The sequence below is a fragment of the Lepisosteus platostomus genome, chromosome 6 (assembly GCF_059453375.1).
Source record: "Lepisosteus platostomus isolate fLepPlt1 chromosome 6, fLepPlt1.hap1, whole genome shotgun sequence".
Taxonomy (NCBI): Eukaryota; Metazoa; Chordata; class Actinopteri; order Semionotiformes; family Lepisosteidae; genus Lepisosteus; species Lepisosteus platostomus.
The window spans coordinates 53,841,919-53,868,843 of record NC_142616.1 but is presented as its reverse complement, the minus strand read 5'-3'; the positions used below and the strand labels follow the sequence as shown (position 1 = coordinate 53,868,843).

Here is a 26,925-nt window from a genome sequence, read left to right as displayed (position 1 = left end):
GCTCAGAACACACAGCTTCATTAGAGAATACATATGCAGGACAACTAGAGAAGACGTTTTACAGAGGATGGATTTTTAGAAACATCCCATCAGTGACATCACTGAAGTCAACTCCTAGGTACTGTAACTGTCGTGTGGATAGTTTCACAAGAATCAGACAAAGGTTTAAGCATCGCTTGTTCTAGATAAAACTGCAAGAAAAAAAAACAACAACCCATAATGTACTTCTTTGCGGCTCTGTTTGCCCAAATCATATATTCACAATGTGAAATCTAGAAAATAATATTACGTAACCAAAATCCGCAATATGGAAACAGAACCTGTGTAATTGTTGATAGATGATGTACTCGTAACATTTTTACAAGACGAACTACAACATTTAAAAAATGACATGTATGTACTTGATATCTCTAATCAATCCACGGCGACATTGTTAAAAGCAGTCTCAGCACAAAACGAAACTAAAACGCATACCGTTTCGCGCTTCTTATTAGTTGCTCAAAAGTAATTTGACCGTATGAAATGCATAATATAAACCTAGAAACATATACGTGAGCAGTATTTACGCACTGTAGTATCGGTGTTAAGACATACCTCTCAAATACTGTAAATCAAGTTAAAAATATCTCAAGACCGATTCTGGTCATAATGAAACCAGGTTTCGTGTATGTTTTCTTTAAAGTACCGAGACCAGCCATATACTGTATGTTTATGTTCCAAAATTAATATCGTTTATGGCCTTCACACGCGTTGCAGTATGCTCCTATTCTTTTTATGCTCAGCTACTAAGATTTCCCTTCAGTGGTAAAATTAGATATGAATATTCAATACTTAAACGGGCACAGTTAAGACATTAAATATACATATACATACTGTATACAGTACAGTTTTCATACGGTAATATGTTTATGTTCATAAATCAATCTCTTTTATGAGCATGTGAAAGCCATGGTGAATCGATTCTCAAAAATTACTGTACTTTGCATGATTGGAAACAAATGCGTGATTGCGAAATGCTGTGGTGTTACTTTTACAAAGACGGTCAATGAAAAAAAGAATGTTGACCAGGGCAATACTTTGAGTTTACACTTACAGCTTGTCCAAGGTCATTCATTATTAATACTATTAGTAATATCTTCGTTAAAGACTTTGATGGCCACAGCTCAAACATGAGAGGTTGAGCTTTATTAGCTCCACCTTGCGGAAATTCTGGATACTATTATTTTGCTTGTTGTATTATAGGAGAATTTACGGTAACTCGCGGTATTTACCGGTAGCTTGCGGTAGACTGCGTACAGCATACCGGAAAATAATGCGGTATCGCCCGCGCATTTTGAATGGCTGCATCTGTAGCAAGTGCACGTGTAATGTATGTTTTATTGTGCTTGCGCCTCCTCTCTTGGTAGCCGATGATAGTGAAGTAAGAGACAAGATGTTAAAAGGGTTAATAACTTAATTAAGTCAGTTCTGCCTGAAAATTAGACTTCTAAGCAACAGGGGTTTATGGCAGGAAAGGGGGTTAACTGATAAGGATTCCAGATGCGAGCAAGGAACGCCCTGGGGGCATAATCTTAAACTGACCATTTGGCCAGGGCCTTTTAACTGGCCATATACCATGACCCCCCCCCTTACCATAACATCGAATGACATCTGAAGCAGCAAGCAAGGACTTTATAACCTAAAAGTTTGTACCGGCACATCGAACAATACTTCGGTTTTGTTGTTTCTTGCGTGAAACAAGACTTTGGCTTTATTGTTCCTTGCATGCAATAAACTCATCTGTTTTACTTCATCTCGAGATCAAGAACCTTATTCGTTCTGTTACAACAAATTTGGCGTAGTCGGCAGGATGCTCCAGAAGGCGCAGAACTTCCCATCGGCAGGAGAGACGGTCAGCGCTCACATTACTAAGAGGTAAGGACTCCTTTTTTTAAAAAAAAAAGTCCCGACTCTCTCTGACCGATTGGGAAGTCTCTGCTCCCTGCGAGAATCGCCCGAGATGACAGAGTAAACGTGAGTTCCTGAATTCCTCTGGCCCGGGGAAGACACCGGTGTATGTAATGGGTTGTTTGCTGTAAGCCCAGAATTTGGTCTGGCAGGCGGTCCGCGGTATTGTGTACAGGCGTTCGAAGCTGGTGTATGCCTTAATTGTGCGTGGAGTTTTTGAACAGGTTTTGGACCTTTACCGCGAAGTTCAGGACTGGTGTGGGCCTTAATTGTGCCAGGAGTTCTGAAGGTCAGAACTGGTTTGGGCCTTAATTGCGCCCGGAGTTCTGAGGCTCAGGATCGGTGTGGGCCTTAATTGCGCCCGGGGTTCTAGAGCAAGTGGTGCATTAAATGCACGTAGTTCAGGACTGGTGTGGGCCTTAATTGCGCCCGGAGTTCTGAGGCTCAGGATCGGTGTGGGCCTTAATTGCGCCCGGGGTTCTGGAGCTGAGTGGTGCATTAAATGCACGTAATTCAGGACTGGAGTGGGCCTTAATTGCGCCCGGAGTTCTGAGGCTCAGGATCGGTGTGGGCCTTAATTGCGCCCAGGGTTCTGGAGCTGAGTGGTGCATTAAATGCACGTAATTCAGGACTGGAGTGGGCCTTAATTGCGCCTGGAGTTCTGAGGCTCAGGATTGGTGTGGGCCTTAATTGCGCCCGGGGTTCTGAGATTAGCTACGCCTTGATCGTGCACGGATTGGCGTGGGTGGTTTTTTGTTTTAAAGGAAACAGAAGTAGGAGATATATATATATGTATGTATGTTTTTGGTGTTTTCCTTGTTTGTGAATACATATACACACGCACGACACTAACATAAACACACCTCATAATAAAAGATCAAAGCATTAAGTAGCAGGATTTAAAGGACGTTGAGACCCGAGAATCGCCCTGATTGAGCTCAGTGTGTAAGTCCACCCCGGGGCAAAAGCAGCGATGCTGGCGTTCTGGGGATGGTGAATTACTGATCAGGAAAGGGGGTTTTCGAGGTCTCGTTCCTTACCTGTGAACAGTGCGGTGTAAGTCCTCTCTAAAGTCTCTGAGAGGCATTTAGATCTGGAGGTAACAGACGCCCTTGGTTGAATGAGTGCAGGAATGCACAGGTTTTTCAAGTGAAAGCATCCCCTTATTGTATGAGCTGTTACCTCACACACGACAAAAGTAAGAGACCGAACATGTGTGCTAACTGATGGTTTGAGAAAGTGGTGGAAGGGTCCGTTTATATATCGGAAAAGTGTAAGTTGACGGAAAAGAAGGAGAAAAATATGGGAAAAGCTGAGTTTGTCAGAGGGAGTTTGGGGCGAAGACGCCTGTAAAGAAATTGATTGGCAAAAGCACAAGCATGTAGCTCCCACCCTGGTGCACAGCCGGCACCAGTGGTGGCAGATACATGAGAGAAAAAAAAAAGAAATTGGGATGTGACTTAAAAGTGTGTTTACGGGGAAAACAAAAACCCGGAAGAAAAGATACTTTACTCGCTACGAAAGAGTATAAACAAAAGCGAAAAGAGGCAGTGCAGGAGAATCAGAAACTAAAAGAAGAATTAGTTCCTGGTCGCACTGCACTAGTTAATGTGTTATATCCTGCTCTCCCATAGGGGACCAGACTGGCAGGAAATGAAAATAATTGGGATCAATTCCCACAGTGACCATATGGAGACGGGGGGTCTGAGTGGGATGACACCTGGTACGAATGTGATAGAGACGGAACAGGAACTCCCTTCTTAAAGGGAGGGCGCCCGCAGATCTGTACTGTACTCTCACCCGAAGTGGGAAAGGACTTGATGTAGCGGGGGCTGGCGTTGTTGAGGACAGCGTCACTCTAAGTGTCTCGCACCCCGTCGAGGGGGTCCGCACTCGCACCTACCTTCCCTGATTCCCCCATACGATCAAATCCAAAACCGGAAGATATTGACTGGTGGGCTAAAGTACCGCACCCGAAATTAGGAACGCAGCGAACCTGGAGTGCGCTTCAGGCATTAAAAGGATTCATGTAGAAGTAAAACAAGAATACAGCACATTGTGGTACGAAGAGAAAAATATATTCTCGATGTGTATGTGTGTTTTATGAATTTGTGTGCCGGCATGTATGTGTGTAACTGTGAGTTTTTGTATACTAAATGACGGTGTGAGTGTGTTTAGCCAGCGGGACTGGCTAGAGACGTAACTAAAGAGACTTGACGAAAATCAACTTGAGATTGGAAAATATAAGAGCGTCTGAAACGTATAAGTACAGTACAGGTGGACGTAAAAGTAGTTAGATAAACAGTTTTTGTATTTTTTATACAATTAGTTGCAATAGTGGAAACAATTTGGGTTTATTCGAATGTCTCAAAACCAGACATGCTGAAACGCTGTAGGTTTAGAATCGAGACTGGGGAGAATAACGTCTTGTGAGAAGATCTGTTTACCTAACGATTAGATCCTATAAATCCCTTGTAGCCTCCCTAAATCTGTCCCAGTCCAGTGGATAAAAATGTACTGTTAATGGAGTGTTGGTTTCTCTGTTAGGGGATACTGGAGCACTACTGTCATGCTTGTTTCAATCCTCTGTTCAACAGTATGCTATAGTAATGTATATGGGGAGACGGCGGGAAGCCACAGGAGTATTGGGGCAGCAAGTTTTACTTGCCGAGTACCAGATTTTAATGGGTGGTTTTATCCCAGATCTATTGGGTTGGAATATTATGCATTACAAAGAATGACTATCCAGAACAGGGTATCACATGGCTTCAACTGACTGTGATCACTCAGTATGTTGATGGTATTCTGAGTGCTTCCCCTGACGAGGAAACCCACAAGTCTGAGTTGCTTCAGCTTTATAGTGTCTAATATTAAGCAGTTATAATAAGGCCCTTTTGTGTCGAGCATTGTATAATTTTAACAGGGCCAGGGTGCAATGTTTTTACGGGGTGAGCACAACTTTTAACAGATCTGCTTAAGGGGGGAGTGCAGTACAAAGACAAGATTGCCTTGGTTCCAGCAGCAAAAGCCGCCTGTAATAATTTGAAACAAGCTCTCTTACAGGTGCTGAGACTGGGGTTTCCTCAGATGGATCAACCATTCTTTGTTTGTTAGTGTGGAAAAAGGGTTACTGTATATGTATATAATGTATGTATTTGTTGCATGTAGGCCACAATTCTGGATGGCTATGGAGAAATAGGATTCTCTCACAATGGCAGGGACTCCAGTTAAGAATACTGGGCTTGTCTCTGAACTGATTTGTAGTTTTACAGCTGCCGACAGAAGCAGCTTGAGTAAGGTGTAAATAACACAATAAATAAAGAATTCCAGTAACTCAAGGTAACAACCATGCAGATGCAGATGCCAGACGAGCAGCACTGGGAGAGCGGGAGTCTGAGACCCCTGTGAATCCTCTATTGGGGAAAAGGGAGAATTCAGGTTGAGGCCTTTAATAGATGTTTAATAGTGGTTAGAACAAAGGTGTAAAGAATGTGGGGTTGTATAATGATGGGATGTGGGCTGGCGCATACCCAAGTGTATGACAAAGATGATCCCGTGGTACGGACTGCCCTGCCCCTTGGATACTGATCTAGGGGCATACTACACTGGGAAGGTGTGCCAGGCTGTAATTGCCTCACTAGGGGTAAGTTGGAAGTCACATTGACACCATCACCCACAGTCTGAAAGACCAACTAAGGAAATATCAACTGAAGGAACACCGTGGGTAGATGCTCTACCTGCAGTCCTGTGCGGTTTGCGGGCTGGAGCAAACAGAACTGTGAGACTGAGCCCATTTCAGATCATCACGGGCAGCCAAAGAAACTCCCTGGAGGCCAAGTTTGGCTAACGCACTGATGAATTAACTAACTCTCTATTAACGTATTGTAGGTTTGTTAACTGAAGCGGTGCACAGGGCTCGTGAACAGGTGCTGGACGCTTGGGGACCTCCAGCAGAGGGGAGACACGACCGGATACCTGGCGAGTGGGTGTAGGTGAAGACGAGATACCCTGCCAGACGTTGCAATCCTGCTGGGAGGGACCATATCAAGTGCCACTAACTACTGATTGTGCCATCTGAGTGACAGGATGAGATCGCTGGATCCGCGCATCGCACTTTCACCGACCCACGGCACCAGAGACTGAGTGAACAGAAAGAAGGATGTTGTTACCGTTTCTGTGTCTGATGCTTCCTAAGACCAAAAGTGTGCTTGTTAGGCCTGAGGAGCATTACTGGGGATATGGTATCAATATATTCCGGGTGTTGGCAAATCTATCAGCCAAAAAATTATAATCGGAGTTGGGTCAATATTGCTATTCCAAGATCCTGACGATAGATCTCCACATGGCTGAGGTCTGCGTTTGGGTCCTGGAGTAGGACTTTATGTATTTGTAGGATTAGGGTTGTTTTATATGTATAATTGTAGCTATCACTTGTACAAAAACATCAATAACATCTTGTAACCGTGGAACGCACAATGTCATGGTAATGCATGCCTGTACATCTAAAAAGGAAAGATCTGCCCTGGGGTATGTGTAAAAATAGGCAGTCCTGACGTATGCCATATTTTATAAGGGGGGAATTAAGTAAGAGACAAGATGTTAAAAGGGTTAATAACTTAATTAAGTCAGTTCTGCCTGAAAATTAGACTTCTAAGCAACAGGGGTTTATGGCAGGAAAGGGGGTTAACTGTTAAGGATTCCAGATGCGAGCAAGGAACCCCCTGGGGGCATAATCTTAAACTGACCATTTGGCCAGGGCCTTTTAAGTGGCCAAATACCATGACCCCCCCCTTACCATAACATCGAATGACGTCTGAAGCAGCAAGCAAGGACTATATAACCTAAAAGTTTGTACCGGCACATCGAACAATACTTCAGTTTTGTTGTTTCTTGCGGGAAACAAGACTTCGGCTTTATTGTTCCTTGCATGCAATAAACTCATCTGTTTTACTTCATCTCGGGATCAAGAACCTTATTCGTTCTGTTACAACAATAGCAATCAGTTAACATGATCTTTCTAATGCCTTTCCCAGGAATATGCAATCATGTTCCAGTCGAAGAAATCAAACTTTTTTTGTTCAGTGAACTTTTACTCTTTGGGCTCCCAATTGGCTAAACACCAGGGAGAGGGTAGATGTGCTGTTATCCTCAGCTGGAGAACAGGCTGAACTAAATGATCCAGCTATTGTTTGATTCATTTCTGGATAATATATCTATATAACTATAAGCAAGATTAATAAACAACAAGACTGCACAGCTTGGTCAGCATTACCCATTTAGGGTTGGGATTAATCAAGCACAACTTTCTCAGGATTTCCTGGCTGCAGGGATGCAAGAAGTCACAGAGCAGTTCAGTTTTGAAGCAGGTTTATTCAGATGGCCATCAAAATAGAAGAACAAACTCACTGTTTACTCTGCCCTAAATCAGTCATTTTCATGGGCCTTTTATAATCCAGCCCTTATCAACTTTACAGATGCAGCCATTCAAAATGTGTGAGGTATTTCACGGCATACCGCGACACGCCCACCGGGGTATCACGCGGTATCACGTGTGTCACGTGACTAGCTATCCGGCGTCGCCTTGTAAAACCGCCAGGGGGAGCTTAACCTCTCATGTACAGCATTCGAGCCTTTAATTTTGAACTGTGTATTACAGCATGTTAATCATCAGTCATTCAAATGTTGGTATATTTTATAAAAGCAAGATTGCTCAGTTGGACAAAAGTACACAACCTACCTTTATCAGAAATATTTATGCATCAAAGCCTTTACTGAAGATATTACTAATAGTATTAATAATGGATGACTTTGGAAAAGCTGTATACTCAAAGTATAATTTCTTTAGCACATTTGTACAAGCACTTGGAATCTGTCCAAGCCATACTTTGTCAGGCATTTTGTTTTACTTCAACGGGCATAAAAACTTCCTTGCTTTTAACAGGGCGTTTCATAATTTCTAACTACGAAAATGATTTAAAATGCGACACCTATCATGAAAAGAAAAAAATACACACCAGTATTCCATTTCTCCCTAAACATTGTAAGCTTTGAAGTCTTTAACTAACGTGATACCGGAGTCAACAAGCATACTTTTAGAATTTGATTAAAAGGGAATATAATATGGAATCGCGTATCTCAAGAATTTAATAACGGTATGATTATATCCGTGTACTGCGGCAGGGCTGTTTCGCCTGCCTGCTTATGCGAGCTGTCTTGTAGCCTACTGGTCTAGGTGCGTGACTACCAACTGGCAGGTTGTGTGTTCGAATCCAGCTGGTGCTGGACCTTTCAGTTTTATTTATTTATTTTTTAATCGCGTAACATAAACATATTACCGTATGCAAACTGTACTGTATACAATATGTATATGTATATTTAATGTCTTAACTGTGCCCGTTTAAGTATTGAATATTCATATCTAATTTTACCACTGAAGGGAAATCTTAACATAAACATAGAGTATATGGCTGGTCTCGGTACTTTAAAGAAAAAAATACACACCAGTATTCCATTTCTCCCTAAACATTGTAAGCTTCGAATGAAACCACTAAATAAAGACATAAATATAGAAATCTTAAGATTTGTTTTATTTAATGTTGGTAGCAGGATGAACTGTCAGAGTGTATATTTTGTCGCAAAGTTGCTACAAGATGTTAACAGTGAAAAAGGTATTTAGAAATGAGTTATTTCAAGATGAAAAAGAAAACATACACGAAACATGGTTTCATTACGACCAGAATCGGTCTTGAGATATTTTTAACTTGATTTACAGTATTTGAGAGGTATGTCTTAACACCGATACTACAGTGCTTAAGTACTGCTCACGTATATGTTTCTAGGTTTATATTATGCATTTCATACGGTCAAATTACTTTTGAGCAACTAATAAGAAGCGCTAAACGGTATGCGTTTTAGTTTCGTTTTGTGCTGGAACCCGTGGATTGATTAGAGATATCAAGTACATACAAGTCATTTTTTAAATGTTGTAGTTCGTCTTGAAAAAAAGTTACGAGTACATCATCTATCAACAATTAGGTTCTGTTTCCATATTGTGGATTTTGGTTAGGTACAGTATTATCAAATCCAGTGGCGCTGTGTGTTACTTTACTGAGTCCCAATCTGTGATTGAAACCTGTAAAACCGGTTTAATTCATCACAGCCAGCACTCTTCAGGTGTGAGGGTCTTCTGCTCAGAATGAAACGCTAAAATGTTCGTGTATATTCTAATGGTAGTGGGGGCAGGGTGTGTGGGAACAGGTTTGTTCTTCACACCTGAAACATTTTCTCTGAAAGGATTTTCTTCGCAGTTAACCGATCTTGTAACAGCATGTTACAGTTTACTATTATTAACCATATTAATTTTAAGTGCTTAATGTAAAATCTTGTAAAAATATATTTTCATTGTTCAAATATACATTAATATACATTAAGTCTGACTATCATATAATAAGTTAAATACAAAACTAAAGAAAAAATAGGGTTAAATATAATTCAAAATATTTTGCTAACAATGTTAACTGTTTATGAATAAAATGTATTAACTAAGGAGTAGGATGGCACAGTTGTTAGTATGTTTTTTGTTTTGTTTCTTTTTCATAAATACAACAGTAGTACCTGATGTCTCAGTGGCTTTCAAAATTAAATTATGCATGCAAACCTGTGAACTAGAAAGATAACTAAGATTTTAATACTAATTAAATGACCGCGGGCACTTCCCACCGCCTCTACATTCTCAGAGTAGAACAGACTAACCTTCTAATGAAAGACGGTCCACCCCCCACGGACAGGAAAAGTGCCCACAGGCACTTAAACTTAATATGGTCAGTAACGGTAAACAGTAACATGGTAAGAAGGAGCACGTACAAACGTTTTTGAAATAACCACATGTAAGACTCTGATCCTAAAAATGGGATTTCTATATGTCTTTATTTAGTGTTTACATTAGTGACAAAGGCTAAACTTTTAGCTTCAGTAACGTGTACATATCTCCCCTTTTTATAAAACGACTTGGTTGAAAACTGTTCCAGAGCCACTGTTGTTTCATCAGTGAAAAGTACATCATGAAATGCCTCTCCCTGTTCAATCCACTGCAAAAAAGAAAAGGAGCATAAAGCTTCTGATGGTCATAAACGATATTCATTTAGGAGCAGCATCAGAGGTATGTTTTTAACTGCACTGCATTGGAGAGAATACCATAGTGTGTTTTTTTTTTTACTCCCTGGCGGAAACTGGCTTCCAGAAGAATCAGTATGGCTCAGAGATTAAATAAAACTTCACAGACATTAACGAAGAACATAACGCGTGTACTGTATGCACTGCAAGTACAACCCAACTCTCTGCAGGAGTGCTGGCTGTGACGAATTGAACCGGTTTCACGGGTATTTTCAAAGTAGGAGGCGAGATTTCCAGCGAAAGACACCCCCCCCCATTTTTCCAAGAAAGTTTAGCCTTGTCACTAATGAAACCACTAAATAAAGACATAAATAGAAAAATCTTAAGATTTTTAAAATACATGACTTTGCTAAAATTTATTTGAAAATAAAAACAATTACAACCGCCAGGGGAGAGAGAGAACAGGGGAGGGATGTTGGTTTTGCATAAGGGGCGAGGCTATGTTTGGGTATGTTTGGGAATGTGTAGTTACATGTTCTGGCTGTTTGTGAATTATCGTTGTTGAGTATGGAGTGTTGAGGTATTGATTTTGTGTAATGCTTTATGTTGAAAATTGAGGTGGATTTTGTTTATGATAAACAGGATAAACTGGGATGGGAGGAAGGTTTGGTTTTGCATAAGGGGCGGGATTATGATAATTGGAGGACTTTGCGAGTGTAAGATGGTTTGATTATTTGATTTTGTATTGTGGTTGTTATCTATGTTTTTGGTTGGTATTATGTTTATATGGTTGTTTTTGTTGGTTGGTTGTTATTATGGTTATTAATAATACGATCTATAGTTGAAATATGAGCCTAAATAAAAAGAAAAAGCAAGTGATTAGGTTTATGAGCAATCTAATTACTTATTCGTTTAAAAAGCTATATAAAATAAAGTTTATTATTAATTTGCTGGACAGAGCGGTGAACATTATTATGCATAAGACAAAGATAACGATCCTGATCAGTTTAGAAATCTGTGTACGCTGTAAGGTTTTTACTTCTTAAACTTTTAAAATACACGTTTAGAATTGAAAGAAATCCTCTTCCTGGTATAGCAAACCAGCACGTCTTTTTTCTCCAATCAGAGGGGTGTCAGATGGTGTCAGCCAATCACCATTCTGCGTTGGGTAGCAACGGGTGACTGTTCTCAGGCGGAAGATGTAAACAGCTTATTGTTCGTGTTAAATATTTTTTTTTAATTAAAATTCATTCTATACAGCAATCGCATATTTGGGTACCGTTTCATAAAACTTTCATGCTTAAAATGTTTAGGGAGAAATGGAAGACTGGTGTGTATTTTTTCTTTAAACTACCAAGACCAGCCATACACAGTACAGTTTACATACATACAGTAATGTTTTAAATTAATATCGTTTATGACCTTCAGATGCGTTATGCTCCTCTTCTTTTTATGCTCAGCTACTAAAATTTCCCTTTAGTGGTAAAATCCATATAAATATTCAAAACTAAGCGGATTAAAATGTGCACAGTAAAGACATTAAATGATTAAATCTTTGCACTACCAACCAATGCACCACGAGTGCCCCTGTCGGTCATTTTGGCCAGCCAATCACTTGCCCTGCGGTACCCTCCGGTGCCCCGCGGTGGCTTGTGGGTAGGTTACCGTACCGCGGGTTTTTACCGCGCATTTTGAATGGCTGCATCTGTATGTTACCATAAATGTCACATTTAAGACAAGGTAACAACATATTTTTAACACAAAATGTAAAAGGCCTAACATTGTATAGGACTATTTTAAATAGCAACACAGAATGCCTATTCCGATGCTCAGCTGAAAATACCACACATATTTTTAGTCAGTTAAAATCATCTCTGAAAGAGTCAAACAACATTGTTGCCTATTTTATTTGCCTGATTTCTTCACATAAAGGAAGGGTGCTTAATTGAATTCTGCATGGAAAATTACAGACAAGTTTGCAGTGAAGTCAGTGGGAGACCTGCTACTCCTGCAAGTGACACTAATTCTCCTGTCTGGCACTGTGAGTGTGCACCATGCCAAATGATGAATGATTCTGTAGGAGAGTATGCTGTTACCTACGTAGGTAAAACACATTCTGCTGTACCTGTTAATGGTTAATATTGTCTTTAAAAAAGCCTTTAAACCATAATCTTCATTAATCTAAAACTCCTTCCGAGATACTAAAACTGATTAAAACCCTTAAAGCAACAGCTGTAATATGTAGAAATCATTGAAGACTCCAAATTAAAAAAAGGAAAATGTAATAAAAACACGGGATATGTCGTGTGGCATTTTGTTCTTCCTCAATTTGTGTCTCAAATAGATTTTTACGTTCACTTACTGTATTTATAAACTTAGTATGTTCATGGAGGATGAAAATGCATTTATTGTATTTATAAGGCACATATGTTTTCCTGATTGTGGTTTCAGAGGATACATGGGCAGTATTCATTAAATGATCAAAATATCTTGTTCTTTCGTAATATACTGTAATGTACATTGTAGGAAGAGGCACAGCACCAACAGTTTTTTCGTATTTGCTTGTTACGATCCAGTTTGTGGTCAATGTGTGTTTGTTGTTATGTTCCACACTGCTGACCTTGATTGTTCTCCCTCCTCCATTAGCCCACCATGACACCACTGTTTCAGTATGACATCATCATCAATCAGCCTCTCAGCCAATCAGAGTGCATCTTATTCAGTATATAACATGGAGGTTTTCAGGAAAGAGAGGCCTTTTGTTTGTCTTTGGTCCTGCTTTGTGTCACTTCTAATTTTGCTTCGGCTTTGTTGGTTTGCTGTTTTGCTGTTTTGCTTTATGTGTGTGTATTTTCGTGTAGCTTCGGCTTTGTACTTTCGTTTGTTTGTGTTTATCCTTGTTTCGCCATTACCTTGCCCTAACGTCTTATATGTTCAACCTTTGTGTTCTTTTGTACCCTGTTCCTGTTAATTACTCACGTTTTCCCTTATTTTGTATTCCTAGTTCAGTTTTTGTGTGAAATTTTGTGTATAATGTTCGTGTAGTTAGTTATTGGGTACATTCTACACACTTAGTTGATTTTGTATTAGTAACACTAGTTTAGTATGGGTGAGTGCCGTATGTCTTGTATGGTTTTGGGTTGTCAGTGGAGGTTAACTAGGGTGTTGAAGACGCAGAAGACTGTGTGTTTCGGGTGTTCTTTTTTGAAGTCAGGTTATCTTTCCCTCACTTTCCTAGCCAGCTCCATTTTGTTTATTTTCATTTCTTTGGCACCACTCTAGTTCCCTTACCCTCTGTGTTATCGTGTCTTACAATCATCACTTTTGGACCCACCCTTGTTATCACACTTCCTAGTCCTTTACCAGAGCCCACCTGCTTCCAAAAATTATCCTAAATGTTACACCCCTTTACCCCTAGACACTTGGGGTCGTAACATTTTTGGGGGCTTGTCTGGGATATCGAATTCCCATTCTAAGGATTTTTTTTTATGTTGCAGAATTTTGGTGTTGGTACTTTTGTGCGTTTTGGGGCTGGTTAGTATAATTTGGCATTTGTTTATTGAATAAGGACTGGTATAGGATTTTTATTTGTGGATTGTTTTTGGCAAGGTATTGTAGTTATGGCTACTTTTGATTTACGAAATTTTGTGGAGGAACCTTCCTTTGAGCAGCTGGACAAGTGTAGGAAGGACGAATTGTGCCAAATTGCTGATCACGTCCGGATTCAGGTATCAGAGAAAGCTCTTAAAAAAAAAAAGCCCAGATACGCCAGGCAGAATTTGAATTGCGCCTTGCAATTCGTAAAATAGAGGTTGAGACGGAGAAGGAGGTTAAGCTCCAACAGCTTCAACTATAAGCAAAAAGGAATGTTCCTGCTACGCAGTCGACCCACTCTGAGGCCTCTAGTGTGTCTTCTTTGCAAGATCCACTCTCTACCACCTTCGATGTAAGTAAGCACATTGCTTTAGTTCCTCTATTTAGGGAAACAGAAGTTGATTCGTATTTTATTGCATTCAAGTGAATTGCCACATCACTTTGTTGGCCTAGGGAGTCTGGTCACTGCTTTTGCAGTGTAGATTAGTGGGCAAAGCTCAGGAAGTTTGTTCTACACTTTCTTTAGAACAAAGTTTGCATTATGATACTATGAAAGCTGCTATATTACGGGCATACGAATTAGTTCCTGAGGTTTATAGACAACGCTTCCGAAATCATAAGAAAGTGTCTGGCCAAACGTTTGTTGAATTTATTAGAGAGAAGGGCACTCTCTTTGATAAAGGGTGTGTAGTCAGTAAAATGAGTGACTTGAACTCATAGCTCGAGTTAATGCTCTTAGAGGAATTTAAAAACTGTTTGCCTGAACACATTCTGTATTTAAATGAATAAAAAGTGTCTTCCTTATCGCAAGCAGCTATTTTGGCAGATGAGTTTGTGCTCACGCACAAAAACGTTTTCATGTCTGCGCGCGTGGAGAAGACTTTGTCTACTTCCAGTTCACAATCTCAGTCTCTCCCAGTAAAAACTAATTCCTCACATCCTAAGGAAGAACGTGAATGTTTCTATTGTCACAGGAGAGGTCATATAATTGCAGATTGTTTGGCCCTAAAACGTAAGCAGCAAGAAAAACAAACGAAAGGCTATACTCTACTCCCCTGCCAGGTAATTTCCTAGTATAAAAGTTACCCTTTAACTAGTAGCGAAGAACGTACACCAACTCTAACAAACCCCTTAACTAGGGCACAATCCAAATGTATCTTGTGTAGAGGCACTTTCACATATCCCCTTTCAATCCCTTGGACCAAGATACTAGAATTATATGAGGAGTGATCAGAAAAGGGCAGTGTGTCTGCAACAATAAATGACTGGGGTGCTCCAGTATTCCTCAATATCTGAATCGGCTTCTGATCCCCTGGTTCACCCATTAACAAAACTAACCCTTTCAAAATGAAAGGCTCATAACCAGGATCAGGAGTATTTTCCATTGTCGAAGGAATGACAACATGGGAAACAGCATGGCTAAACCCTACACTCTTAGCTTGTTGCTTCTGCTGCTGCTTATGTTTTAGGGCCATACAATCTGCAATTGTATGGCCTCTCCTGTGACAATAAAAACATTCACACTTCTCTTTAGGACGTGATGAACTAGTTTTTACTGGGGGAGACTGGGAGCTGGGAGTAGATTAAGTCTTCTCCGCACGTGCAGACGTGAAAACGTTCTTATGCGTGAGCACAAACTCACCTGCCAAAACAGCTGCTTCCGATAAGGAAGTTACTTTTTGTTCATATAAATGGACAATGCATTCAGGCAAACAGTTCTTTAATTCTTCTAAGAGCATTAACTCGCTCAATGAGTCAAAGTGGCTCACTTTACTGGCTACACACCATTTATCAAAGAAAGTGCCCTTCTCTCTAGCGAATTCAACAAATCTTTGGCCTGACACTTTACGATGATTTCGGAAGCGTTGTCTATAAGCCTCAGGAACCAGTTCATATGCACGTAGGATTGCAGCCTTCACAGTATCATAGTGCAAACTTTCTTCCAGAGAAAGTGTAGAGCAAACTTCCTGAGCTTTGCCCACTAATCTACACTGCAAAAGCAGTGACCAGACCTCCTTAGGCCAGCGAAGTGATGTGGCAATTCGCTCGAATGCACCAAAGTACGAATCAACTTCCGTTTCCCTAAATAGAGGAACTAAAGCAATGTGCTTACTTACATTGAAGGTGGTAGAGAGTGGATCTTGCAAAGGAGACACACTAGAGGCCACGGAGTTGGTCGGCTGTGCAGCAGGAGCATTCCTTCTTGCTTATAGTTCAAGCTGTCATAGCTTAACCTCCTTCTCCACCTCGATCTCCATTTTACGAATTGCAGGCATAACTGGGCTTTTTCCTGCGCCTTCATATGCATTCGGACCAAACGAACTTTCAGGTGAGTCTCGCTTTTTGACCTAGTGGAGACCGGAGAGAATGGTTCAAAGGGAGGTAATGTGGCCTGCACTAAGTCTTCAGCCACCCCTTACACCTTGTCCTGTTCTTCCACAACCATAGCAGGCTTAGCACCAGCCCCAGAAGTACCGGTGTCTTGCTCGCTAGTGCAATGACCTCTAACTCCACCAACCTATCCATCACAGCTCTCTTGATGTCCCTTTTAAGAGCTTACGTTGATACCTGAATCCGGAAGTGATCTGCAGTTTGGAGCAATTCGTCTTTCCTATACCTATCCAGCTGCTCAAAGGAAGGTTCCTCCACAAACTTCCGTAAATCAAATGTAGCCAAAACTACTGTACCTTGCCAAAAACACAATCCTCAAATCAAAATCCTATACCAGTCCTTATTCAATAAACAAATACCAAATGACGCTAACCAGTCCCAAAATACACAAAAGTACCAACACCAAAGTTCTGCAACCAAAAAAAAATCCTTAGCACTGGGATTTTATATCCCGGACGAGCCTCCAAAAATGTTACGACCCCAAGTGTCTAGGGGTAAAGTGGTGTAACATTTTGGATATTTTTTTTGGAAGCAGGTGGGTTCTGGTGAGGGACTAGGAAGCGTGACAACAAGAGTTGGTGCAAAAGTGATGACTGTAAGTTGAATAAGTGACTGGTAAGACATGATAACACACATGGTAAGGGAACTAGAGTGGTGCCAAAGAAAAGAAAATAACAAACAAAATGGAGCTGGCTAGGAAAGTGAGGGAAAGCTAACTTGACTACAAATTTAAATCTTTTTGTTTGCACTTGGGAGTATTACATTTGTAATTCTATAGATTTGTTGTAAGACATGTCCTGGGGATTTACTCTTAAGCTATCATTTTCGTTTGGTTGTTCATTTATATACAGTACTCACATTTAGACACTTATTCTGTAATGAAAGGGCTTTCTAGTTTTGACTCTGAAAATGAATAGACCAATTTAGAATGTACAGCACATAATTGTAGCTATTACTGTTAGAAGAAGAATATGAATATGAATATCCAGACATAGACAGCAATAAAAACTATTTCATAATCACATGGTTCTAGTACATAAAAGTCCTAATAACTGTGATACTATTGAAATTGCCTTTGAATGTAAATATCACAGTTAGGGTACCACTACAAAACATGTAGAGTTGGTTCCTGACAAAGGTGGCTTTGAATGTTATTAACAGCTTACAAGAGGAATATTAATGCAACATCTCTAGCACTAAATGTACCTTAATATGGTTTTGACAGTACACAATACCTTCAAAGACAGCTTGTTTTATAACTGAATAAAATGTTACTGTGGCTGGAAGATATTCAGCTAACTGGAAGTTATTAACTGAAGTTTTGGATGGATAATAATGATGAATCAATCTCACACAGCTGTACTGTATGTAATCACCATCATTATGGACATTTTTCTGGAAAACAGGCAGCAAAAGGGTGTCTTTTCTCCCCCTTTCCTGTATATCAACATTTTAAAATTGAATATCATCTTTCCAAAAGGTGAATTCACTCATTAATAATATACAAATAACCAATTCTGTAATAATATTCCCTTTCATTTCATTCCTCTTTATCATTTCTTTCTTTGGTTGTATTTACTTAGTAGCATGTATTGTCTGAGGTGAGGGATCACCTGGAGTTCATTAGTTCAGCCACTTCGTTCTTAGTGATTAGTCATCATCTTGACAAAATGCATTAGAGTGGCCTACAAGCTTGAATGGACAAGGCCATGGGCCAAAACAACAAACTAAACGGCCTGTCACAAAGTTAATAAATAATTCATTTAAATGTTATATTCTCCTTTCTGAACATAGAAATGCATTAATATTTCCACTCCACAACAGTAATTTATGCATGTTCCATACCTCCTGAGTGTGGTGGTGGTCCGCAGAGCAACACCACAGCTTGTCCTTCCCGCACTGACACTGCACTCCTTTGTTTGCTGTTGAAATTTTCAAGGTCTAGAAGAAAGCAAGTAAAACATTTAATGGTTTTAGATTTTCTTTCAGGAAATTATTTATATAAACAGACACATTTATAGAATTCCATGTTAAAACAATTTAATGCAAATAATTACTTTAGATAAAACACATTTACTAAACTGTTATTAATCCTGCATTAAGATCATTTTTAAACAAAATTGGAATTACATCTTATTTTCTTTTGTAAGCTTCACATTTGAAAAAATCAATTACTAACCAATTCACTGCACCATTACAACCCCCATTCCACTAAAGAGCAATGCACACCATGCAAACGTTTGTCCATAAATTTACAAAGCATAGGATTGCTGCTTTGCCACTGCACAGCAAGCTATCTCAAGCTCGCTTAACAATGGTAGATTATTCTTCAATTGTACGTCACTGATGAGTGCGGTGAATCCCAGTAATAGTGAGCTAATAACACATCATACACTCCACGCAAATGCATTTACTAATTGACTTGCTTAGGATGGCCCTTATATTTTATTTTCAAATACCAAATATTATACCTACTGTTTTTCTGCTATTTGCTTATTTCCTTTCAAATGACCTTTTCAGTTACCATTTTCAAATCAGATATTCCATTTTTTTAATTGATAAAATTCACGTAACTGCATTAACTAGTGTGAAGAATACATTATACATACATTAACCTTGTGTTAAACTATTTGCACCAAGCTTCTTATAAGAATTGTATCTGAAATTCAATTAATAGATAATGATGAGAATTAATTGGACACTTTTGACAAAGATTCATATAATGTGGAAGGACTATTAAAATTAAATACAGTTTTAAGGCCTCATTAACACTTTAATATGACCTGTGATTACTGTGATTACAAGATACGTCATTTTTGTTCCTAGCTGTTTTGCATATTAAAGCAATTGTATGTGTTTCAAAGATGGGATATGGTACTATCCAGCCGCCTTCTATTATTTTTTTATTTTTTTATACCATTAAAAAATTATTAAGAGTTTGTAGGTATCTTCTGAAATTGACCTACATGTATTGTAAACCTTTTTCAGTAACACCTGCCTTAGGTTTCAGTCAGTGCAATTATGTAGAAGGCATTTTCAATTAGTACCTACAGTAGGTTGACCATTAACATGAACGTTCTGGCTTTTTCTTGGCTCTGGAACAATTATTGAACAAGACCTGCATTTGTAGCATTTGATGTGACAATAAGAGAGCAATAAGAGTGAAGAACCCAGAGAATTTGGAGAAGGAAACAGAACCCTAAAGCTAAAGTCTGGTATGGAATACTTTACCATGGCTAAAGAATATGCAACTATTGTAAAAATGCTAAAAACATGCAAACAATAAGATGGTAGAAGAATAGTATAAATTATCTGAACATTCTACTTCTTATGAAAGAAAAAATACATAAAATGTTCAACCATTCTATATCTGTAGCAGTGATGTGTCATTGAGGTTCTGTTTTAAAAGTGAATTTTAAAATAAAACTTTAATCAGTTTCAAATCCTAGACTGGATTTGTCATGGATTCCAATATTTCCTTTAGGGGCATCTTTATGTGAAAAATAGCTAATAAGGTGCAATGTACTGCATATTCAGAGCTTTTAAAACATTATAAAAAAAATATTAACATATTTCACAAACTATACAAATATATTAAAAATCAAGATGGCAAAATAGTTCACTTAATTTTATTGTTTCAAATTTTGCTTTTTAAGCAAAATATATGCTATATTAAGCATATAGCTTCTATATGCTTAATAATATTTCTGCGCTTTGACTGGAGTACTGTTGCAGGAATTCTAAACTGTCTAGAACATGATTCCACAAGTCACATTAGTTTAATTTGATTTTTGTCTTCATGGACTCAATGATACTTATGCTAGTAATCTGTGGCCCCTTTTAGTTTATTGACTTTTAGCATACTGGATTGCACCTTCCAAAATACCCTACAAAGTATCCTACAACCTTTAACCTACAGAATATTAGCAGTCGGAATTTAATCAATGCTTTGTCACATAAAATTCAGATACAATTATTAAAAATAAAAATGAAACCCAGACGTTCAGGAATGTTATTTACCTCATTAACAATTAAAAAAGGCAAAACTCTCTTTTAAATTCAAAGATTTTTGTGAACAAACATAATGTAATTTACATTTTAGTCACCAGATACTGTAGGCTTGTTGATTATTGGAATAGTACTGTTCCATTGGATTAAAAACATATATATTGAGCTCAGACCATGAGCTCATTTCAATGATTTGAAAAGCTGATGATCTTATTTCAATTAGTACAAGAACAGTAAAAGGTAGAAACATGCCCTTTAGTAATGAAGACCACTTGGTTGCTATCAGCATGACTAAAAGCAACCTGTGTGTGACAGAAGGTGTCAGGAGAACGAGATGTTCTGTTTTAACAACCAACAGATTAGTCCTGAGAAACCAGGCTTTGTGAGAGACAGGTCATGTTCTGGAAGGTAAACAGTCACCACACCAGTCTGGGACCATCACATCACAGTTGATCCATCTGTGTGATGGTTTTCATATTGCAGTGGCTGCAGAGCAAGGTATTGCCAAGAGTAAAACATCCTTGTGTCTCATTAGAACTGTAGTTAAATGCCATTTTAACATTCAATGGGGCCTTCCAGTTGATATCTAGGATAAAAAAATCACCATTTTCTCTGGGCTAGAAAACAAAACTTTTCTCATGATGACCCAATTTGGACATAACTGAATTATTATTATTATTATCATTATTATTATTATTATTATTATTATTATTGGCATTAATATTTTTACTCATATCTTAAGTTTTTTATGTTTTAATAACAAGATCAAAGTCTGAAAACAACCTATTGTTGACAATGAGCTGCCCTCATGACAGATGAGCATGAATTCATTGGTCTGTTTTTCAGTAACTGTGAGTTATAGGGTCATACTTTTAATCAACAGTAGATTTCACTGTACTGTCAGAGTAATGACCAATGGTATGCAGGGCTTTTTCATGATCACTTGAGCAGCTTCTGTATCTGGTGATGATGATGATAGAAATTGTTAACCGTTTCTTCCAGGATACTGTAATTGTCACTAAAAAGACAAATCCACAGTTGACAAAGCAGCTAAAAACAATAAGATTCAATAACACAAAGGTATTTATCATTAATGCTTAATTGTAATGGAGGTGTGTTGTACCATCAAAATGTATTCATTTAATATTCACTTAATTCAGGTTTGAATAATGTTGGTTTATATCTGAAGTTTAATTTCACATTTATTAGATTTATATAACAGCAGTAAAAATTAAAAGCATAAATACGTTTAATAAGAATAAATATAGGGTCTTTTCCGCTCTCCTGCCATTCCACAGTTCGTCCCTTCTGATATCTGTGACAGTTCTATCAGTCTCATATAACTAAATCACATTTATATTCTCAGACCCAAGTAAATATGCATTTACAATTGTGAACTAAACATCAAACGTTCTATTAGAATCATAGCAAATTTATTAAGAATTAAGTTGTGATTAATAAGGTCTGTTGTCCAAATGTCCTTGATGAGTTAAACTTCAGGCTGGTAAGCCAGAGCTAGTCTCGACTGGTCCATGATCCGACTTGCAGCTTCTCTGTGTTGGGAGGGTCCAGGTGCAGACAGAGCAGAGAGAGATAGAGCTTTTGCCTTGCGCTGGGGCTCAGGCAGCACTGTCAATGTAGCATCTTGCTGACCTTGCTGACCCAGAAACAGTCTGTGCACTGTTTGTCTTCTTGAGGTCTAGCCACAAGGTAGACATGAGAACTGAATTCATTCAGGCTATGGCTTTTCAGAACATGCTTGGATATTCTGGAGATTAGTAGTCAGTGGTTAACTGGCAAAAATGTGTTGGGTTACAATTTATACGGCTGACATGTCCAGTTGGTGGTTGTGATGCTATCAGGTTTAATTCTGGTACCCACCATGCTGATCACTTATTGGTGGATCTACCTTTGGGTGTTTGACTGTGCCTTTGACTTTGAGGTCCAGATGTGCCTATGGCTCTCTGCTACACATCCAGGTGCCAGCAGTGGACATCCATCATGGGAATTTAGATCATCACTGTCCTGGGGAAGACCATTATCCAAAAGACAAACTCAGCTTTCTTACTTTCCCATACGCAAAGACCACTAACTAAGTCATTCTGTGGCTGAGATCACAAAGAGCCTCTTTACATTCCTGAACCATCATGCCTACAGGCCTGGTGCTGCTTAGTCAAGGCCCAGAATGACTATTAGAAATCTTTAACACTTAATTCTAAGTGAAATAATAGGCCTTGTCACTACAGCCTCATGCTAAAAGGTGGAGTGTTTAACCTCTCCTGTCAGTGTTTCATTCTATGTATAATTTAGGGAAACTTTGGGCACATAAATGTACAAATCCTCACTAACAATTTAACAAAAAGCATTAAACATTTTTAGAAAGGGTTTCACATAATTATTTTTCAAAGCAGATCATAACATGTTTTTGTGCAGTTTTAAAAAGAAATGAAAATGGTATTTTGAGTCAGCTGTTCTATGCTGAAACTGTTGATGGTCCAGGAGCAACAGGGTCTGCTATATTCACCTGTAATTTATGTCTGCAGTTTGCTGCTTTTAATTAAAAATAGCTCAATAGCTGCCTTGAAGAAAAAGTGCAATACCATGTATATGTGTCTATACCAATAGGTAATAAAAGTACGATGTCATTATCTGCATCACGATTCAGGCTCTGATAATCTTTCATTATCAGGATTGCATTTCTATAGCTTCCTATACACATACGGCTATTTTACATACCAAGAATATTTCTAATCATATTCAGTAAAACCACAGGTATACAGTATATAAGAAAATAAACTGAAAATAATTTTAAGGTATCATAATCTGAAGAGTATTTGCTGTTATACAGCTGTCATACTAAGAGGCTACAGTACCTGTCCCCATCTCTTTTTGCTGCCCCAAATGGGGATGAGACCCTAAGGGTGAGAAGTGCAGTTTAAGGAGGTTGTAAATTATCAGCTCTCACAAAAGACGATGTATCTGGAGACATCATGGTGAGTGTGGTGATGTTAACAGCTGCATTGCTCAGGTCAAGAACTAAGGAGGACAGTATATATCCATACTATGCGAAATGTTAGTACTCTATTGCAATGGCTTTACTTCAGGCAAATGATGCTGAGGTTCTGCCAGATAGGTGTTTCTCCTGACCTGAGTGGAGCAGAAAATCTGTAAGACCAACCCACCAAAGCGATTAACAGGAAGCAGCCTCGACTGGCCAGCTGGCTGCAGCTGTGCCGGATAAGCTTCAAAATATCCTACAGCAGTTTGTCCAGAGGCTGATCAGGTCTATGAGTCAATACCGACAGGTTTGTGTTTAATGCTTAGGCAGGTTTGTACACAATCGTAATTTTGTAATGTTTCCATTCTGACAGTGTGTCATGTTTCTTATTGAAATTTGAACATGATTTTTGTTCACATTTTTGTAGGGTTGTTTGAGATCTATATTTTGTTGGAGTGTCTTGTTTCTTTTATGCATCAGTACAGAATATAGGTACAATACTGAAAATATAACTTTCTCTCTAAAGGGAAGGATTCAATTTTCATTAAACATCAATATACCATTTAACATGCTTGAGAAATAAATTGCATTTGGGATCACAGCCTTCTAAAATATAACCACATCCCAAAAGGCACAAAGCAAATATCAAGTTAAAAAAGTAGTCATAACACATTTTATTAAAGTATGCTTGACCTTAGTCTGACTTTGATCTCTTCTGTAAACCCCATTGATGGATCCTGTGGGTTGAATTTTCTGATTTCATTTATGAAACATGTCATCTTGTATGTCAGAAGATTATTAGTGTGCCGTTTTTTTTATTGTTCAAAAGGCAGTTTTCTCACACAACGTCAGTCATTCAAACTCTCAAACTTCATGTCCTATGTTCTTTGGGAAATTAATATTTTGAAGTTATTACTTGGATGTCTCAAGCTGAGACAGTGTTTGGAATTTAACACTTTTCTTCTCATTTTATCTACTGTAACCTAAAATACATATCTGTCTTCTACCCTGGAAAACGGGAAAATACATTTATTTAAAATGTATGTAAATATATTCAATAGAATTGTATTTTTATCTCCTCATACTGTATGCACTAACTATGGTGGCAGAGTAGCTAGCATTATGGCCTCATAGCTCTGGGTTGTAGGATTGATTTTAGCCTTGAGCACCTCTTGTGTGGACTTTGCATGTTCTCTTTGTGGCCTTTTGGGCCCTCCACATATTTTTCTCACAGTCCAAAGGCATGCTGTCTAGGTTATTAAATGTTCCATATTGTCTGTATGAGTTTGTGAGGCACTGGCGTCTTGTCCAGTGTGTATCCTGCCTTGCAACCTTTGTCTGCTTGCTTAGGCTCCAGCTCACCACTCTGTATTGTACTATGCAATTATTCAAAATGTATGGATATTAAATATTCTATTTCAGGTGTCAGGTAAAATAAAAGAGCTTGCAGCTTTTAAGACTTCAAATAGCTGAAATTGTTGTACACCCAATACTTATTGTGTGTGCAATCTGAGTGACTGCATCGGTATTTTCATTTCTTGTATTTAAATACTTCTATATTAGCAAATATTATCAATCCCAGTGTACATACTATATAGTTCTGCTTTAGAGCATATAACATTTTCAAAAAGGGAAAGAGTTGATCTGTATATCACATTGCACACGTTTCTTGAGCTTCCACAAAAGCAGGCTTTTACTGATGGTTACGACATAATCTGTTTTGTTAAGTTCTGACAAAACATGATATTACTGCAGTGAAAGATAATAATAAATAGCTTTGGGATCACATTTGTTTACATTATATTAAAGAGCATTGTGGTTATCAGAATCTGGTTATATGAAACATACTGTATGGCCCAGATGATTTTAAAACTGGTCCTTCAAGGTTCTATCCATGGCAACAGTTTCTCTTTCACATAAATTGGACACTTGTTTTCACCTATCTGATAAATTTACAGGACATCTTTCAATGCTTTTGTTTCTTTTTACAGAACTAAAAGAGAAAAAGAAGCCTTGAAAATGAACCTGTAACTCTTTTACAAACTCCCGTCTGTACAACATAAGATGTCTCAATATACTGTATAATTTTAGGGATGTCTAGATATGCAGTACGGTACATCACAGAAAATGTTAAATACTTTACTCAACTGGCATTTATCAGACCTTTGAGTTTAATGAAAATACATTTAAAAAGGTTTGTCATCTAAATAGAGTAAATAGAAAAAAATTAAAATGTATTTATTCATGAATCACCTCAGAAATATGGACACACTATCCATTTTATAAAATATCAATGCCTTATGATTAATGCAGTATTAACCATCAGTGGTAATACACTGATGTAAACAATGAACCTGTACCTCAAGTGGCACTGCTTTTTTCACCTATTTTATTATTATTTAGCACAGAAAATCTGCTTTAGGGAAGAAGCTAATTAAGAACGTCAGCTTGAGGGATGTTGAAAATAGATGTGTTTACACAGGACTTTTTTCAGATACAACACAGGAGAGCTTGATGGCTGAGTCATACATTAAATTTTCATAGCTGAAGATACTGGGGAAGGAGATTTCACAGCTCAACCTTTGAAAAACACACTTTCAAAATAGGATTTCAGACTCCAGCTGGAGCAAAATATACTTGGGTGATACAGTTTTAGCTGAGGGTATCAAATTAAAGCTGAGTTGGGGAGAAGCTGTCACACATTTAATGGTAATATAAACTCACAGTGTGTCTCTGGTACAATAGGATGTACTGAAACATCTTTTTAAATACAATATATATTATAGTCAAATGCTTGTTTACTGAAAATATGGACTTGCACTGTATATGTGTAACCTATTTACAAGTAGAATGCATAAAACTATAATAGTTTTATAGTGTTGATTAAATGCAGCAGCCTTTTGTCAGTAGAGTCAGGTAGCATGACCTCTTTTCAAGAACGAAATATAGCATTTTTTGTAACTGATACCGCAAAAAAGTAGTTTTTCCAGGGATAATATCTGATGACATAAAAAGTTAAGAGACAAAGGTATATGATGTTGTAATCCTGGACATATTCATGTTAAGGAATGCTTCTGTAACCCGGACATTGAACTGGTTGCCATAGGACTGCGTCCATACTATCTGCCGCGGGAGTTTACATGTGCCATCTTTGTTGTTGTTTACATTCCACCCACAGCAAATGCAGCAAATGCAGAGGCAGTGTGTGACGTCATACACACAGTCACAGCCAGGCTACAAACAAAGCACCCTAGCGCTTTTATATATATATAGCTATTTCAGGGGACTTTAACCACGTCTCTATTTCCACCACTTTGCCTACTTTCCACCAGTTTGTTAAGTGCCCGACCAGAGAAAACAAAACACTGGACTTATTATATGCCAATGCTAAGGATGCATATAATTCCACAACCCTTCCCCCCCTTGGCAGATCAGATCACAACCTTGTCTTGCTTACACCACTCTACATGCCTATTGTCCAGCGCCAACCTGCAACAATGAGGACTGTGAGGAGATGGTCTCAGGAGGCTATGGAGGATCTACATGGTGCTTTGGAGGCTACTGACTGGGATTTGCTGTGCAAACCACATTGGGATGACATAGACAACATGGTGGACTGTGTCACTGACTACATTAACTTCTATGTAGACAACAACATCCCCACCAAAGACGTACACTGCTTTTCCAATAATAAACCCTGGGTCACCAGTGACCTTAAGGCTCTTCTGAATGACAAGAAGAGAGCCTATAGGAGGGGGAATAAGGAAGGTACAGAGGGAACTAAAGCAGAAGTTAAGAGCCTACAGGAGGAAGGTAGAGGACAGGCTACAAAGGATTAGGGTGAGGGATGTATGGAGTAGCATGAGAGAGATCAT

At 38.6% G+C, this 26,925-nt stretch overlaps 1 protein-coding gene across 2 annotated transcripts in view; it reads right to left on the bottom strand.

Annotated features, from left to right (window-relative positions):
* The window catches only part of cntn6 (contactin 6), a 152,891-nt gene that overhangs the window by 36,059 nt on the left and 89,907 nt on the right, over nt 1–26,925 (bottom strand). For both annotated transcript variants that reach the window (XM_088636366.1, XM_088636367.1), the window contains exon 5: nt 17,890–17,985. In XM_088636366.1, coding sequence (XP_088492492.1) covers nt 17,890–17,985 — 96 coding nt within the window. The remainder of the gene's footprint in view (nt 1–17,889; nt 17,986–26,925) is intronic.